Consider the following 16242-nt stretch of genomic DNA (forward strand, 5'->3'; position numbering starts at 1 on the left):
CACAGGGAAGATCCAGGCATCCTGGACACACTGCCACATTTTGCCAGGAGGGGGCGCACAGGCACCAATTTAATTCACTCCTGTTTTAGTGGTGGGGGAGGCATCCCACTCATGTGTCACAGGGACAGCCCTCGAAAGACAGGATTCTGGAATTTGCACAAAGGAAGTCTGCACTGTTTTTTCCTCTCCTGCCCAATACACCTATTGCCAAAAAAAAAAAAAAAAAAAAGTAACTACAAGTGCGACACATATGACAAGCCTGTTCCTTGCAAACAGGAACTGAGGGCATTCTGATGGTACCCTCTGCCTCCTTTTGGGGTCTCCTCTCACTCTAGACAGGCTAAAAGCAGTTTCTCTATGGAGGACCCCAGGCAGATGCCCTCTCTCTAGGGCATCCCCCACCTCTTTTTTTTAATTTTGAGGTGGAGTCTCGCTCTGTCTTTCAGCTGGAGTACAGTGGTGCAATCTCAGCTCACTGCAACCTCCGTCTCCTGGGCTAAATCAATTCTGCTTCAGCCTCCTGAGTAGCTGAGATTACAGGCGCACGCCACCACACCTAGCTAACATTTGCATTTTTAGTAGAGATGGGGTTTCACCATGGGCCAGGCTGGTCTTGAACTCCCGACCTCAGGTGATCCACCTGCCTCAGCCTCCCAAAATGCTGGGATTACAGGTGTGAGCCACCACACCTGGCAAGGGCATCCACTTTTAAGTAGAGCAGTCACGACCCAGCCTGGAGCACCTGCTTTCGCTGCAGCAGCACTTGATGTATTACTTCCTACGTGCTCAAGGTCACCTTGTCATTGAGTGCTCTGCTGAGGCCCCCTGCCTGGCATGACAGAGCTGGAATTCCAACCCAGGTCACCCGATTCAGAGTCCTGCCCTCCTGCCACTCATCACTTCCTCAGGCCTGTTCAGGAGGACATGGGAAGACATGAGGAGGCCACAGGCGAGCCTGAGGAGGATGCAACCCTCTGGCAACAAAACAAGGTTCCAGCCCAGGCGACCTTGCTCTGCAACAGTGCCTTGCTCCCACCCTGCCCAGGGAGTAGGTGACCGGCTACCCGCAGGGGCTGGAATCAAGGTGAGGTGGTCACTGTTCCCTCAAACCCAGGGCTCAAGGGACAGGAGTGAAAAGAAAAAGAAGGAGCCAAAGGGCAAGAAAAAGTGAGTCCCCACAGGCTACTTCCTCAGAGGTTCCTGTGCACTGAGGAGGGCTGAGGAAGGGTGCTTGGCGGGGTAGGCTGATAAGCTGAGAACATGGGGCCAGCCAGACGAGCTGGGTGGGGAGGAGGGAGCCCGGGAGGGAGACAGCCAGGCCAGGGGAAGCCACGTCTGTTGACGTAGCAGGGCTTTTGAAGAAGAGTACAGCCCAGCCATGTCTTGCTCTTCCAGGCCTTGCTCTCCGCCCATCATTCAGAAAAAAACACAGCTGAATCTTTGAGGAGGCTCAGGGGTCACTCAGCCATAAGAAAAATCAAAGATTACGGGGAGTGGGGAAGGAGTTTCTCAGGTTCAGATGCTGGATTTTCTTCAGGTTTGGAGAATGAAGAGAGACATTCATAGTCCTCTTCTGACCTTGAGATCATGAACACCACTGAGCATCCCAAGGGGCCTCTAAGGCAGCACCAGTGAGTTAGACCCCTATGCTCGTAAAACAGGGGTGAGTGCTTCTCTGGGGAGAGGGGCCAGAACTTCCAGACAGGGGTTTGAGACCCGAAAAAAGAGAATCACAACATGGAGGAAATGGAGACCCAAAGAAGTGGAGTCTGAGGTAGAACAGCTACAGAAAATATAGGCTGCCCCAGTTTTTAGTATAAGCATATCCCATGCACATTTGGGAAATACTCATACTAAAAAAATTATTTGTTGTTTATGTGAAATACACACTGTATTTTTTTTTTTTTTTGAAACAAAAGTCTCACTCTGTTGCCCAGGCTGAAGTGCAGTGGTGCGATCTTGGCTCACTGCAACTTCCACCTCCAGGGTTCAAGTGATTCTCCTGCCTCAGTTTCCCAAGTAGCTGGGATTACAGGCAGGTGCCATCACACCCAGCTAATTTTTGTATTTTTAGTAGAGACAGGGCTTCACCATGTTGGCCAGGCTGGTCTTGAATTCCTGATCTCAGATGATTCACCTGCCTCAGCCTCCCAAAGTGCTAGGATTACAGGTGTGAGCCACCATACCCGGCCACACTATATTTTTATGTGCTAAATCTGGCAACCCTGGTTTGAGGTGGTCATAGCCTCAACCACACCCCCGCTCTCCCAGTCCCAGAGGCTGAACTCATGCTCTCTCCACACACAGCCATTAAGAGTCACAGCTTCACTAAAGAAAACAAACAGAACCACCCCAAACCACCCTTCTGAAGAAGCTGTGTGCATGTACTGACCTCCATCCTATGGAGCCAGGAATCCCCCCGGCCCACAATGGAGCTGCCAGGGGTCCAACTCAATGACGCCTAGCACAATGACAGAACGTGGAGGACAAAGCTGGGGTGCAGGGTGCTCTAGTCTTTCCTGCACTTAACATCCATTTCAGAGCTGCTTCCACTGTTCTAAAGACAGGAGAGTTATGCGCCAGAGAAAACCGAAACTCTAAGACCCCAGCAGCCCTTCTAAGCCAAAATCAGGAGCAGTGGGGACAGCTAAAGGCAGGGAGCGGGACCTGGCACCACTCACCAGCGACCTCTCCCTAGAGTCTAGGAAAGGCTGAGCTGTGCTTTTCTGTGGCCATTTTCTGACACTCAGTGGCAAAGCTGCTGCTGGGGTGTCCTGGGGTGAAGCTATTACAGGCCGGCTCATGTTCCTGCACAGAGCTGCACAGCTGTGTGGGAGGAAAGCTGCCCTCTCACCACAGCTAAGGACACATCAACCCCCATGCCCACCCTGTCTCACTGCTCCTCACCAGTGTAAGCGCAGTGCGTGGAGAAAGGCCGAGAGGCCCTCCATGATCAGGAGGATGGCCACAGTCAGGGTGGCAAAGGCGGCGAAGATGAAGAACAGCGCCAAACCTCCCGCCAAGCTTTTCACGCTCAGGCCGATGTGGATCACCATGGTCCAAAGCACCTCAGACAGCTCTGGGGAATGGGAGACACAAAATCCAGTGCGGTTTGGCAAGAGGCGGCTGTGGGTCATGAATTTTGCTCTGCCATCCCCCCCGCTAGAGTTCCCTGGACGCTGGCCTCCCACTGCCTTAGTGGGACCCCTGTGCAGAGCTAACCTGGCACAAGTGCCGAGCCTCCTATCTGTACTCATTCTCCTTGGGTTCAGGAACCTGAATAATTCCAGAAGCTTCATGTAATTTCCATTCTACTTTAGCCCCCAAGCTGAGAGAGCACCCACAGAGGGGAAACTAGAGTTCTGGAGCCTGGAGAGGGGTACTCACGCGCATGAGCGAGGCTGAGGGCCCAGAGCCGCAGGTAGGAGGCGGTGTTGGAGATGCAGCCCAGGCAGTACTCGATGGTGTGGATGGCCTGGTGGACCATGGTATCCCCAAAGTCAAACTGTCATGGGGGGAAACCAGAGAAGATATAAGGCTAGGAGGGGAATGTGCAGGCATTCTGAGTTGTGGCTACTCGGCACCTTGAACCTGGGCCAGGGCAGGGGACTGCACTTCCCATGGCTGGCACCTCAACTTTGGAGGGGCCAGAAGCACCTAGTGAAGCTCAGGTGGTGATTTCGCCAATGCCTTCCCCAGAAATCCTGGCTGGCTTAGCCCTCACCTAGGACACCTCCAGTCACCTCAATACACTACATTTTAAGAACTACATCTTAGTAAGATTCTTTTCAACACATTTGTTTTTCTCCCTCTTGGGCTCTGTGCTCAACAGTGGACTGTGTGCTGAGCTGACAGCACTCCATTTGGGAAAGTGACTGTGTGTGGGACCTAAGGACCTGCAGAAGCCTGGCCTAGCTGATTCTCACCTTCTAGGCTATCGAGGAAAGCATCCCTGCTCAGAATAACCGATGGAGGGCAGGAAGAGATTTTCCCCAGACTGCGCTTCAGGAGATGGGCGCTTAACCCGTGCACTGCCTTGAGAAGACTAGGCCTCTACAGCCGCTGTACTTACTCTTTCTACAGCCTTTTGGGAGCAAAATAACCTCCTTTTTCTTTCGTGACTTCTAAAGAGATTACATGGTGAATTTTTTTTCCCTACCTGATTTCACCACCATGCACAGGGAAATCCTGACAAAGTTTATGGATTTCTACATGGGTTAAGGGCAGACAGCACATCGCCAGTTTCTTGTTTTTGTTTTCCTCAAGCTCCCTTTCTCCCAGTTTTCAATACCAAGAATTATTTTCAGAATAAAGGAATGGGCTGGAACAAGCTCTAGGGAGTATACTTTTAGGACTGCTTCAAGCACAGTCAGGGGTGAACGTGGGCTTCTGAATTTGGTATATTCTGGAAGCCCCATGTACTTTCCCTGGGCCTCTCACACTGTCAAGCTGACCAAAGACCAGGAGGCACTCCCTTACAGGGCTCCCCACACAGCCCAGACCAGAATTCTCTGAGCGTTTAGACACTCCTGCGGGCTCAGTGGCCTCCCCATCAGCCTATGCCCTCAGGTCAGGGTCTATTTTTCACCATAGTTCCTTTCAAAACCCACGTGATTCCACTCCCAAAGGACACCAGAAATGGCTTAGGAAATCACGAGGACATGGGGACAGGAGAAAGTGGCTCGGCTGGTAAAGCCACAACAGCCCAGACCACAGGGGTGCAGCCAGCGGGGAGGGGGCTGGCTCTACCATGCTATCTCTGGGCAAACGTCTGCTTTTCCCTCACTTCTTTGGACACCTAGCCTATTTCTGGGCTTTTCTTCTGGAACAGGCTCTTCAAGCTTCCTTACCCTGAAAACTAGGGGAATCCTGGTTCCCAAAGTTCCCTAAATCCCCACACTGTCGTTAAGAGCTCTTTCCTACCACTGCTGGCTGCTGCCCGAGAGCCCACGTTGAGAGGAAGAAGTCCATGGCTCCCAGGAGTGCTGATCTCTAGTCCTATGTGCTAGAGGCAGTGACCGAGGGACTCCCTTAGGCCAACCCCTTTCAGTGTTTTCATTCCATCTCAAGTTTCTCCCGTCGAAAAAAAGTACAGGACAGAAGAGAAGCCTCGCTTCCAGGCCTTACCCTTGCCTTCTCTCCTTCATTCCCAGCTTCCTGCAGGTGTTCTTAGGAGAGGCAAGGATTGGGTAAGAAATCCAGCCCAGCACTTAGGAGTCTGCCACTCAGCATACGCCCAGTATGAGTCAGCTATGACTGACCATGAATTGCTGCAGGGTCCCTGTCCACATGCTCTGCCTCAGTTTCCTCCCTTCCCAGCCAGTCTTCACCCTACTGCACCCTGGCTTCCACCTTCACTCCTCCACAAAATGGCTCTACTTAGCAAGGTCACCGTGACCTCCCAGTTGTTACATCTAACAGATGTTCTGTGTCCTTGTTCGTACCCCTTCAGTGTCTGTCACTATGGCCTCTTCCATTTTTTTTTTTTTTTTTAAGATAGTCTTACTCTGTTGCCCAGGCTGGAGTGCAGTGGTGCTAACCTGGCTCACCACAACTTCCACCTCCTGGGTTTAAGTGATTCTCCTGCCTCAGCCTCCCAAGTAGTTGGGACTATAGGCGCATGCCACTATGCCTGGCTAATTTTTGTATTTTTAGTAGAGATGAGGTTTCTCTATGTTTAGCCAGGCTGGCCTTGAACTCCTGACCTCAGGTGATCCACCCACCTCGGCCTCCTAAAGTGCTGAGATTACAGACATGAGCTACCACACCTGGCCACTTCCTTCTTCTTGAAACACCTGCTTCCCCTTGGTTTTCCTCCTACCTCTCTGGACAGTCCTTTTTAGTCTCCACTGAGGTTCTTCCTTTTTTTTTTTTTTTTTTTTTTTTCTTTTTTGAGACAGGGTCTCACTCTGTCACCCAGACTGCAGTGCAGTGGCACAATCTCAGCTCACCGCAATCTCTGCCTCCCAGGAGAATTAAACGATTCTTCTCCCTCAGCCTCCCAAGTAGCTAGGATTACAGACATGTGCCACTACCGCCCAGCTAATTTTTGTATTTTTAGTAGAGACAGGTTTCACCATGTTGGCCAGGCTGGTCTCAAACTACTGGGCTCAAGCGATCCGCCCGCCTTGGCCTCCCAAAGTGCTGGGATTACAGGCATGAGCCACTGCACCCGGCCACGGTTCTTCCTTAAACGCGGATGTTCCCTGGAGTTTCAGCCTCAGCCCTTGCACCTTTCTTGTGGGACTGCCATTCAGGGCTTCAAGGGCCACCCCTAGAAGTGACTCCCAAGCTCTCCATCTCTGCCTTGCCTATGTCCAGCAAGCTATACTCCTTCTCCTGGAGAACAACAGGCTCTCCATGCTCAACAAAGTAACTGCTATCCTCTGGCAGTCAATCTCGAACCTTCTCTTCCTCCTTACCTTTATTAAGGCACTGGGACCTATATCTTTTACTTCTTTACTATCTTATATTGGTTCCTTCCTTTCCAACTTAACCTTACTTCACTTCAGGCTCCCTATTCTGTCCTGAATCACATCAGATGAGGTAGAGTCCATGCCTCCTGACTGTGCCCCTCTCCGACCCAATATACCCTACAACATGGTCACTGGGAGTACTTCCTCAATGCACCAGGGCTGTGTCACCATCAGCTTCACTGCCCTCTCTCGGGTGGCTCCTTGCTATCCAAATGAGGCAAAAGCTACTACAGCTGGTTTCTGCCAACTTCCAGTCTCACCTGTCCCCAGTTCCCCATTCCTGCCTCTGCTCCAGCCAAGCTGAATACTTGCTAGTCCCCAACACGTGATGAGCCTGCAGGTCTTTTGCCTCTGTGAAGCTGCATATGCTGGTGGGTCTGTACCCCTCCTCCTACAGGGCCTCCTGCTTGACCAGAGTAAGTTAACTTCCTTAGGGAATCCTTCCAGGGGCTCCTCTTCCACCCTCACCCCAGTATTGGTCAGCTGCCCTCCTTCTGTACTCCTATAGCATCCCTGGCACACTTCTATCACAGCACCTGTCACTCAGACTGTCTCCGCAATTTGGGCGGTCCTTGAAGGCAAGAACTATGTTTTTCTTTTCTGTTTCTGCAGCACTGTACATAGTGCTGGACACATAGAGGGTGAATGAGTGTATGGATGGGTGGCATGAATGCACCTGCTGAGCAGACAGTGGGAGAGGTGCCACTGACCCTTGCTGACTTGCTCAGTGGTCCTATTTCCCAGACAACCAGCTGGCCTGGCTCTGGTTTACAGCTGGACTGAGTCTCCGCTAGGGAGAGGTGCTAAAGCTTCCACTGGGCTGGCGCAAGGGCCTGCATGGGACAAATACATTTCACAGTCAAGCAAAATGGGGAAGTTCTACAAGTAGGCTGAACTTTTTTCTAGCAACCTGTTTTGTTTAAAATTGTTTGATAACTGTCACTGGTATCTAAATTTGGCTGTAGAGAACCAGACTGTGTATGTGCCTGATAAAGATACAATGTTTAGGCTACTTGGGTAGCCAAGGGTAGCTGAATCCCTGAGTGAGCTGGGTGGCCAGAAACTACAGAGGCTGAATTAGTCTATGTTGTTGGATATCCAACTTCCTGGGACATGGCTACAAATGAGAACATTGGTATACAACAGTTGGCCAGATGATCCTGACAATGCGGGTGCTCGGCTAGGAAGACATTTCAGAAGCAGTGCTGTTGAAGGTGGTGAGCCTAGGAGAAGGTTGGGCTCCTCACTAACATGGAGCGCGCCCCACCCATCCCGCCAGGCAGCTCAGCCAGGGACTGCACAGATGAGCAGTCCAGGAACACAGACACTCCTTGATGCCAGCAAAGAAGCCTCTCCAGACTTCAGGAAGACCAGACCCTGCCTGTGTTTACACAGAACAGCAAAGTCTTTCCCATTCCCATCCCACTGCCCGGCTAGAGAGGGCCAGAGAGTCGGGAAGGGAAAGGTACAGTTCGTGGGTCTAGGCATTTTAGAGAGAAGTGTTGGGGGAAGATGCAAACAGTGCAGCAAGGCCTTTAAAAAACCCAGTTTAATGAGTGTGTGTTGCTAAGTGAATTACTGCTGAGCCAGGGGGCCCTCTACTCGAGATGTGGCCTGAACCTTTAGCCATCTTGCTTTCCAGTCTCCGTTATTCTCTATGTGTGGTTGATGTAACAGGAACTCCTTTCACACAGATGGTTTATTTCCTTTGGGATGCATCTGGAAGGCAAAGCCTCCTTTTGAAAACTGTCTCCCTCTCACCTGAGTCACATGGAGGTAGAGCTGACCCAGAGAAGGGTCCAACGCTCCTAAGTTGAAGCAACATCAAGCTGAGGAGGGCAGCAGGAAGAGGCTGGCTACATCTCAGACAGGGAGAAAGGGTAAGCTTTGCTCACAAGCACTCGGAGGAGCAGGGAGGAAACAGCTACTCCCGGTGGTTGGGAGAGCAACCACAACATCACAGGAGAGGAAGGCAGAGGCCAACGGGCCTTAACCCCCAAGAGGAGTCACTTCAAGAATGCCAGGGCAGACATTACTTGTAGCTCCTTTCAAAGCCATTCTCAGAGGTATTAGATCAGCAAAGTCAATGAAACAAAGACAGAGGTGACCAACATGAGATGCAATTAATGGAGATGAGCTTTTTAGAACACAGGTTCACGAACTGGTTAGAAATGGCTAATGAGATGCAGGATGCACAGGAGTCATGGGTGTGGCCCCAGGGTGAGGCAGGGTCAGCAGAGTGATCACAAGGATGGGAAGAGAGAAGCCCAGATAAACACGAAGGCAATGCCAGCTTTCATCTTACCACTTCGTCCTCGGTAGGCTTGAAAACACAAATTTACACTTAGTGGGGAGCCACGCCACACACAAGGCACAAGTTAGGAGCACAAGGCTACTAAATGCTTCTTGGGGAGGACTGTTCATGTTAAGTGGGCTAGCACGTTCGAGGCAGGCCTCTTCAGCATACACACAAAGTGAAGTCAGCAGGAATTTACAGCACTAAAATACGTTTTGTTGGTTTTTTCTGAGGTGGAGTCTCACTCTGTAGCCCAGACTGGAATGCAATGGTACGATCTCGGCTCACTGCAACCTCTGCCTCCAGGGTCCAGGTTCAAGCAATTCTCCTACATCAGCCTCCCAAGTAGCTGAGATTACAGGCACGAGCCACCATGCCCAGCTAATTTTTCTATTTTTTAGTAGAGATGGGAGATGTTGGCCAGTCCGGTATTGAACTCTCCTAACCTCGTGATCTGCCCACCCAGGTCTCCCAAAGTGCTGGGATTACAGGAGTGAGCCACTGCGACCAGCCAAGATACATATTTTTTAAAGGCATCCCTAACCCTTGTGATTTCTTTTTTATTTTATTTTCTTTTTTTTCTTTTTTTTAAATAAAGATGGGGTTTCACCATGATGGCCAGGCTGGTCTTGAACTCCTGACCTCTGGTGATCCACCCGCCTCGGCCTCCCAAAGTGCTAGGATTACAGGCGTGAGCCACCGCGCCCAGCCTCTTAAAAAATTATATAGAGTGCAAGTGGTCAGACAGACTGAAAAGTCCAACTTGGGTCCTCAATTCCTATTCTACTTGCTTTAAAAAGAACATAATGAGTAGATGAGCTTTAATAGCTGAGTGCAGAGGCTTTGTGCTACAAGGGGTCAGGCAAGGAGAGTAGGCTTGGAGGTGGTATCTTAAGAAAAAGTCTAGCTTGGCCTCATTCTCTCTCTCCCTGTAAAAGGTAGGCAAATGACACCAAAAAGGGTCAAACAAAGTATCTGCAGCAAGAACACATCAGTGGGCTAGGACTTCAAAAGTACCAGTGATTACAGCTGGTCAGTAATGTACTGGAATGATCCTTGGAAGGATCAACAGATGAAGAAGCTGTGTTTAGTGACCTGTGTTTCAGGTCGTAAGAGCTGGGATGCTGAGGCCTGCTCTGCCTCAGGCAAGAGAGCAGTATGGAGACCTGCATACAGAGCACTGCAGGAAAAACCTGGAATTCAAGACAAGAGCAAAACTACTGCAGGCTTGGGGGCAATAGCTGGAGCTTAGGGCAGGGCCCACTGTAAAAAGCTGCGGTGCCCTAAGAGGTCCAGAAGGCAGGATGGGTATTAATTAGTATTTTTATTTTTCAAGGAGAAGAGTAGAGTGAGGCTTCCTAGGTACACAAGACCAGGGCTGACCGAGGTGGAAGGAGAGGAAGCCCACACCACAGGATCTTACCTCGTCTGCGTCCTCTGAGTGGGTGGAGAGCTGGTCATGCTGAATAATCTCAGCATCCTCCTCTGTCGGTCCGTTGCCCACCCTGATCCCACCAAAGTTGAGAGTTCCCTACACAGATGAACAGAAAGAGTAGAATTTGCCTGGGCTTTAATATGACATTCTGTGAGGTGGGAAGGGCGATGGTTAGTAACACAAACCTTAGAAAAGCATATAGTCTAAGAACAAAAACAAAACCCACTGAATGAACAGCTAAGTAAAATCAAACAAGTGTTCCACCCCAACCACCACCTCCCCAGCCTCAGCCCAACCTACAATTACCACCTTACACTGCTTCAGAGGAAATATGCAGTTCTGTCTGCTATGCCAAGAGGCATTAGCCTCACCTCGGTCAATGCTAATTGAGAATCCTGCTTTAATGAAAACCTTGCTACGAACAGATTCTCATATAAAGTGCAGCTCTATCTGTAAAGCCTGCAAGGGCCTAAGCTTTCTGGAACTAACAATTAGACTTTCTAAGACGAAGGGAGGCCAAATGATGTGGTGACTGTACCCTAGTCTGATGAGTGTTTTTTTTTTTTTTATTTAAAATATGGAACGCTTCACGAATTTGTGTGTCATCCTTGTGCAGGGGCCATGCTAATCTTCTCTGTATTGTTCCAATTTTAGTATATGTGCTGCCGAAGCGAGCATGTCTGGTAAGTTTTTAACAGGAGTCTAAGAATTCCAGCAACCTCTTCCAGAAATGTACCATGTCTCTGCCCAGGAACAACAAAGACCGTCCAAGGTCACAGAAGAAAAAAAAGCTTAATGTACATTCACTTGTGGCTAGAAAGTACTGAGTTTTTAAAAAGGAGGGGGCTCCTTTCCTTCAGTCCAGGGCTCTGGAATGTTAAAATGATGATTCCACAGGCATGTGGGCAGATCCTGATGGGGCATTTGCTTCTTCTGAGTTCACAGGTACAGTCTTTAGTAGAGTCTCCAAAAGTAGAATTTTAAAGTCAACTTGTTTTAAAAAATCTTGAGTTTTTCCAAACCCAAGGCAAAAAAGACTCTTTAGGAACAAAAACCAAGGAGAAATGGGTTAAGTCTCACAGATCCCAATTAGTGCTAATCTACCATGGCATGAAAAGGAATTTCAACAGCAGCCCCTAGAATCACTTCATATGGTTTCTATCCAGAGAGCCAAATAAGGCAAGGGCTCGAGGGCAGCTCTCCTGCAACCTGGCCTTCAGGCAGCAGTACGAGGGGTGAGCAGGAGGCCTGTGCAGCTGCCCTGCGCTCCTCATCCTTAGCTCCACCTTCTGGTGTGCACTTTTTGCCACAGCTCTCATCACAGTGTAATGCCCAGCTCAGACCTGTGTTTGTACAGATCCTCCCTCCTCCTCTAGCAGTGGTTCTTACACGCTGGTCAGAGAACCAGCTGCATCAGAATCACACCAAAAGCTGCATTTTAAATAGAATCCTCAAATACTACTCCCAGAAATTATAAATTTAATAGCTGGGATAGAACCAGCTGCATTAGAATCACACCAAAAGCTGCATTTTAAATAGAAATCCTCAAACACTACTCCCAGAAATTGGGGTGGGGCCCAACAAATCTGTATTTTAAAAATATTTTCCCAAGTACAAATTGCATCATCATCGTGAAGGGTTTATCAAAATTTAAAATGCATGAACACTTCGAGATTCAGCAATCCCACTGCTGGAACAGATAGGCTTGCAAAGCTTTGGTAAGATATATGGACAAGGGGCTGGGCGTGGCGGCTTATGCTTGTTATCCCAGCATTTTGGGAGGCTGAGTCAGGTGAATCACCTGAGGTCAAAAGTTCATGACCAGCCTGGCCAACATGGCAAAACCCGGTCTCTACTAAAAATACAAAAATTAGAGCTGGGCGGGGTGGCTCACGCCTGTAATCCCAGCACTTTGGGAGGCTGAGGTGGGTGGATCACGTGGTCAGGAGTTCGAGACCAGCCTGGCCAAATGGTGAAACCTTGACTCTACTAAAAATACAAAAATTAGCCAGGCGTGATGGCAGGTGCCTGTAGTCCCAGCTACTAGGGAGACTGAGGCAGAAGAATCGCTTGAACCCGGGAATCGGAGGTTGCAGTGAGCCGAGATCACACCACTACACTCCCGTCTGGACAACAAGAGCGAAACTCTATCTCAAAAAAAAAAAAAATTAGTCAGGTGTGGTGGTGGGCGCCTGTAATCCCAGCTACTCTGGAGGCTGAGGCAGGAGAATCACTGAAACCCAGAGGTGGAGGTTGCAGTGAGCTGAGATTGCACCACTGTACTCCAGCTTGGGAGACAGAGACTCTGTCTCAAAAAAGAAAAAGGACAAGGATATTCCCTGCACTGTTGTTTGTGACAGCGAAGAATTAGGAACAACCAACACATCCATCAAAGAGAGATGACTTTGGCATATCCAATGGAACAGCCTATGGAATACTAGGCTACTATATAAAAGAGAGATTATTGCTGTGAAACAATCTTCAAGATATACTAATTTTTAAAGAATGTAATGGAGAGGCAGAAGAGTGCCAGAGTTTAAAACACAATTCATCATGTGTCTTTCTGTACAAGCATAGAGCGCACACATGCCTATCAATAGAAGATGGGCAGGTATCTGTCAAGAGGGAAGCCCCCTACCTGTTAACAATGCCCCCTGGAGAGGATGTAGGGGCAGGAGGTTTTCTTCCTAGTTAGCACTATACGCACTTTCTAGCCAAGGGCACCTATTGCTTTCTTTCTTTCTTTCTTTCTTTCCTTTCTTTCCTTTCTTTCTTTCCTTTCTTTCTTTCTTTATTTACATGTCAGTAGGGGATTGTCAGGGCCATGAAATTATGGGCCAGTTTTACTTCTTCTTTCACTTACTTGTTTTAATACCCTAAGAAACAAATTCAAAGTCTGCCAGGTGTCTCTGATGTGCAGTCAGACTCGTGAGCTACTGGAGCCTGGACACCTCCAGGCCATACACATATTCCACCTGGCAACCCTCTGAAGGTAGATGGAAAATGCAGCGAAGGGCACAGGACGGAACTCCTGCATATCCTGGGCTGGGTTATGGGATACAGGAGGAAGGCTTCAAGGTTCAAATCTCCCAAAGTAGAAGGCCATTTCTGAAGCTTTCTCCAACTAGCAGATAAACTCAGGGGCAGACAGGTTAAATCTCCCAGTCACACACTAACAAGGATCCCTTCAGAACACAGGAATGAGAGTTACAGGAAGGGGGATGAGAGACACATGTCAGCAGAAAAAAGAAAATAAAAATTAAACTGTGATATTTCACTCACAGACAACCAAGGGGACAAAGAACAGAACAAAACCAGATCACTGGTCATATCCTCAGCCCTCTGGTGTCAAAAATCCAGAGTCCTTCTTATAGAATGATCATCCTGATGCCTTCAGGCTGCTCTCCAGAAACAGATGTTTGGCTAAAGAATCAGTCGGATAAGAAGACCATGAATGTGCAGATTTCCAGACAGGGGGCTTTTAACTTGGAATTTATCACAGAAGAGGTTGCCAGACTTAAATGCATTAAGATCTTCTCATAAGTACATCTTATGTAGGCTAAGACTAGCAGAAAGAAGAGTATGTGGAAAAGATGTCGACAATAGGTAGTATGAGTTCTAAAGATTTTAAAATTTCTCATAGGGAAGTCCCTACTTAAAAATATATTGTAAACAGCAAGATTAAAATTTTTTCTGACCCAAAATTTCATCCCTGTTAGACTAGTTCCAGAAGGATGACCATAAGAAGTTTTCCAAGTTTAAAATGATCAGAAACACTTAATGAAGGAAATGGTAATCCGTCTAAATCTTTCATTTTATTTAAAGGAGCATATGCTGTTAGCACATAGGAGTAATAAGTAATCACTAATGGTGAGACTTTTACAGATTCATTCATAACTTATGATATTTGTGCATTATAAGATTTTGGTTAAAAGATGTTTTTAAGGACAAATATTCCAAGTGCTGTTACTGAATCTTGAATTAGTATCAGAAGAGGGAAGGATCATGACAGATCACTTTGATTATGACACCCGATGACAGTACACAGGACACATCAGAGAGTGGAGGTCTCACTGGGACAGCTGAGGACATGTGAGGTCTTCTAAGTCTCTCACAAAAAAGTAAACATGTATAAACTTTCACTTTTAAAAAAGAAGGTAAGTTACTACTAAAAAAGATCAAATGTCCAAGCATCATTCTAAAGTAGAACTCTGAAGTGTAGGAAAATCAACTCAAGAATCACAGAGATACTCTCCTTCTATGCGGAAAAATCATCCAATACATGGTCACAAAATACAGACATGAAAGTGGGTGAGTCCAAGAGCCGCCATCTTGGATTAAGATGATGAGACTCAGTGAGGGTACAACAGCCACTTTGTTCCCATGGACATGCCTGTACTTACATATTTGAATAGAAACTTGGTAGACCAATGCTAAAGATGATGCCAGAATCTATTCTTAAGAGGTGGAAATCTCTTCTGTCATCGTCTCAGTGAGTAACAAGGACATATTTCCCAAGAGCACACATGTCCCATGCTCTCAATATAGTTAAAAAGAATCCTGCTGTACTGTTTGCCACCTCTTTAAACGAAATGTGATGGTTTGTTGGTTTTAATTCACTCACTGTTGCAGCCGCTGCTGCCTCTAGTCCCTGTTGGCTCGGGGTTGGGCTGACTGGGGCCTCCACAGGTTGCCCTTCCTGATAGTGAATGGAAGAAAAGAGGAAGGGGAAAGAAAACAAAAGAGGGAGGGAGCAAAGGGGGAGACGAATGGAGGGTACATGGAAGGATGAAGATGGTCAGAAAAGGGAGAAGGAGGGTCTTGTAACTCAGCTGCTCTCCAACAGGAGTCATCATCTAACAGCCGTTTAAGAGTCATGCAACAAGATCATTTGGGTTTTCTCAGGCAGTGTAAAGTAAGTGTTACTAGACAGCCAGAAATTACGCATGATACTGAACATCTGGCAAATTTAACTCGTGTGTGTGTGTGTGTGTGTGTAATTCATATACACACAGACATTAAGTAAACACATGTATGTATGCTGCTTTAAAAAAAAAAATCAACGGGCTTTAAATCAAACCTTTTTCCCTGATGTTTTGATCAATGAAAATAACATAGTCTCATTTGAAAAGAAAATGTCTCAGTGTCAGTCCTGTGGGTTGCCCAGGCAAACCACATGAGTGAGTTCACCTGTCTGCAGCTCTTGCAGCCTTGCTTGGCTTCGGATGATGCTACATCTAGACAGGCCTACATTTTGCTGAGCACAGCATGAGCAAAGCATGACCAGGAAAGGTAAAAATGTGTGACTTCTCTCTGCCCCAGCTACTCAAAGCTGTATCCAGGTATGTCTGAGCAGCAAATACGTTTCTCTGACTTGGCAGGCCCAGTGCTCGTGCTGGGACATAAGACAAATACGTTTTTTTGTTTGTTTTTGAGACAGAGACTCACTCTTGTCCCCCAGGCTGTAGTGCAGTGGGACAATCTCAGCTGACTGCAACCTCCGCCTCCCAGGTTCAAGTGATCCTTCCACTTCAGCCTCCCAAGTAGCTGGGACTACAGGTACAAGCCAGCATAAATGGCTAATTTTTGTATTTTTAGTAAAGACGGGGTTTCACCATGTTGGCAAGGCTGGTCTCAAACTTCTGGCCTGAAGTGATCCACCCACTTCAGCCTCCTGAAGTGCTTTAAGTGCTGGGATTACAGGCGTGAGCCACTGCACCCAGCCACAAATGCATTTTAAGAGTATACCAGCCGGGCGCGGTGGCTCACGCCTGTAATCCCAGCACTTTGGGAGGCCGATGCGGGTGGATCACGAGGTCAAGAGATCGAGACCATCCTGGTCCACATGGTGAAACCCCGTCTCTACTTAAAATACAAAAATTAGCTGGGCATGGTGGCGCACGCCTGTAGTCCCAGCTACTCGGGAGGCTGAGGCAGGAGAATTGCCTGAACCCAGGAGGCGGAGGTTGTGGTGAGCCGAGATCGCGCCATTGCACTCCAGCCTGGGTAACAAGAGCGAAACTCCGTCTCAAAAA

General features: G+C 48.2%; 1 protein-coding gene and 1 non-coding gene across 9 annotated transcripts in view; both read right to left on the reverse strand.

The window, feature by feature from the left end:
* ATP6V0A1 (ATPase H+ transporting V0 subunit a1) overlaps positions 1–16242 on the reverse strand; it is a 63729-nt gene that overhangs the window by 4888 nt on the left and 42599 nt on the right. For 3 of the 8 annotated variants that reach the window (XM_032279609.1, XM_032279606.1, XM_032279607.1), the window contains exons 18-22: positions 14832–14906; positions 10196–10303; positions 8782–8799; positions 3388–3505; positions 2908–3079 (exon numbers count right to left, since the gene is read on the reverse strand). In XM_032279609.1, coding sequence (XP_032135500.1) covers positions 2908–3079; positions 3388–3505; positions 8782–8799; positions 10196–10303; positions 14832–14906 — 491 coding nt within the window. The remainder of the gene's footprint in view (positions 1–2907; positions 3080–3387; positions 3506–8781; positions 8800–10195; positions 10304–14831; positions 14907–16242) is intronic. The other 5 variants (XM_032279612.1, XM_032279610.1, XM_032279613.1 and 2 more) reach the window with 3 other exon arrangements.
* On the reverse strand, positions 10779–10885 carry LOC116553629. The gene has a single exon (XR_004269849.1). It is a non-coding gene; the product is annotated as a U6 spliceosomal RNA (small nuclear RNA).

Source organism: Sapajus apella, unplaced genomic scaffold, assembly GCF_009761245.1.
Source record: "Sapajus apella isolate SASKATOON/1434 unplaced genomic scaffold, GSC_monkey_1.0 scaffold12, whole genome shotgun sequence".
In the NCBI taxonomy this organism is placed as follows: domain Eukaryota; kingdom Metazoa; phylum Chordata; class Mammalia; order Primates; family Cebidae; genus Sapajus; species Sapajus apella.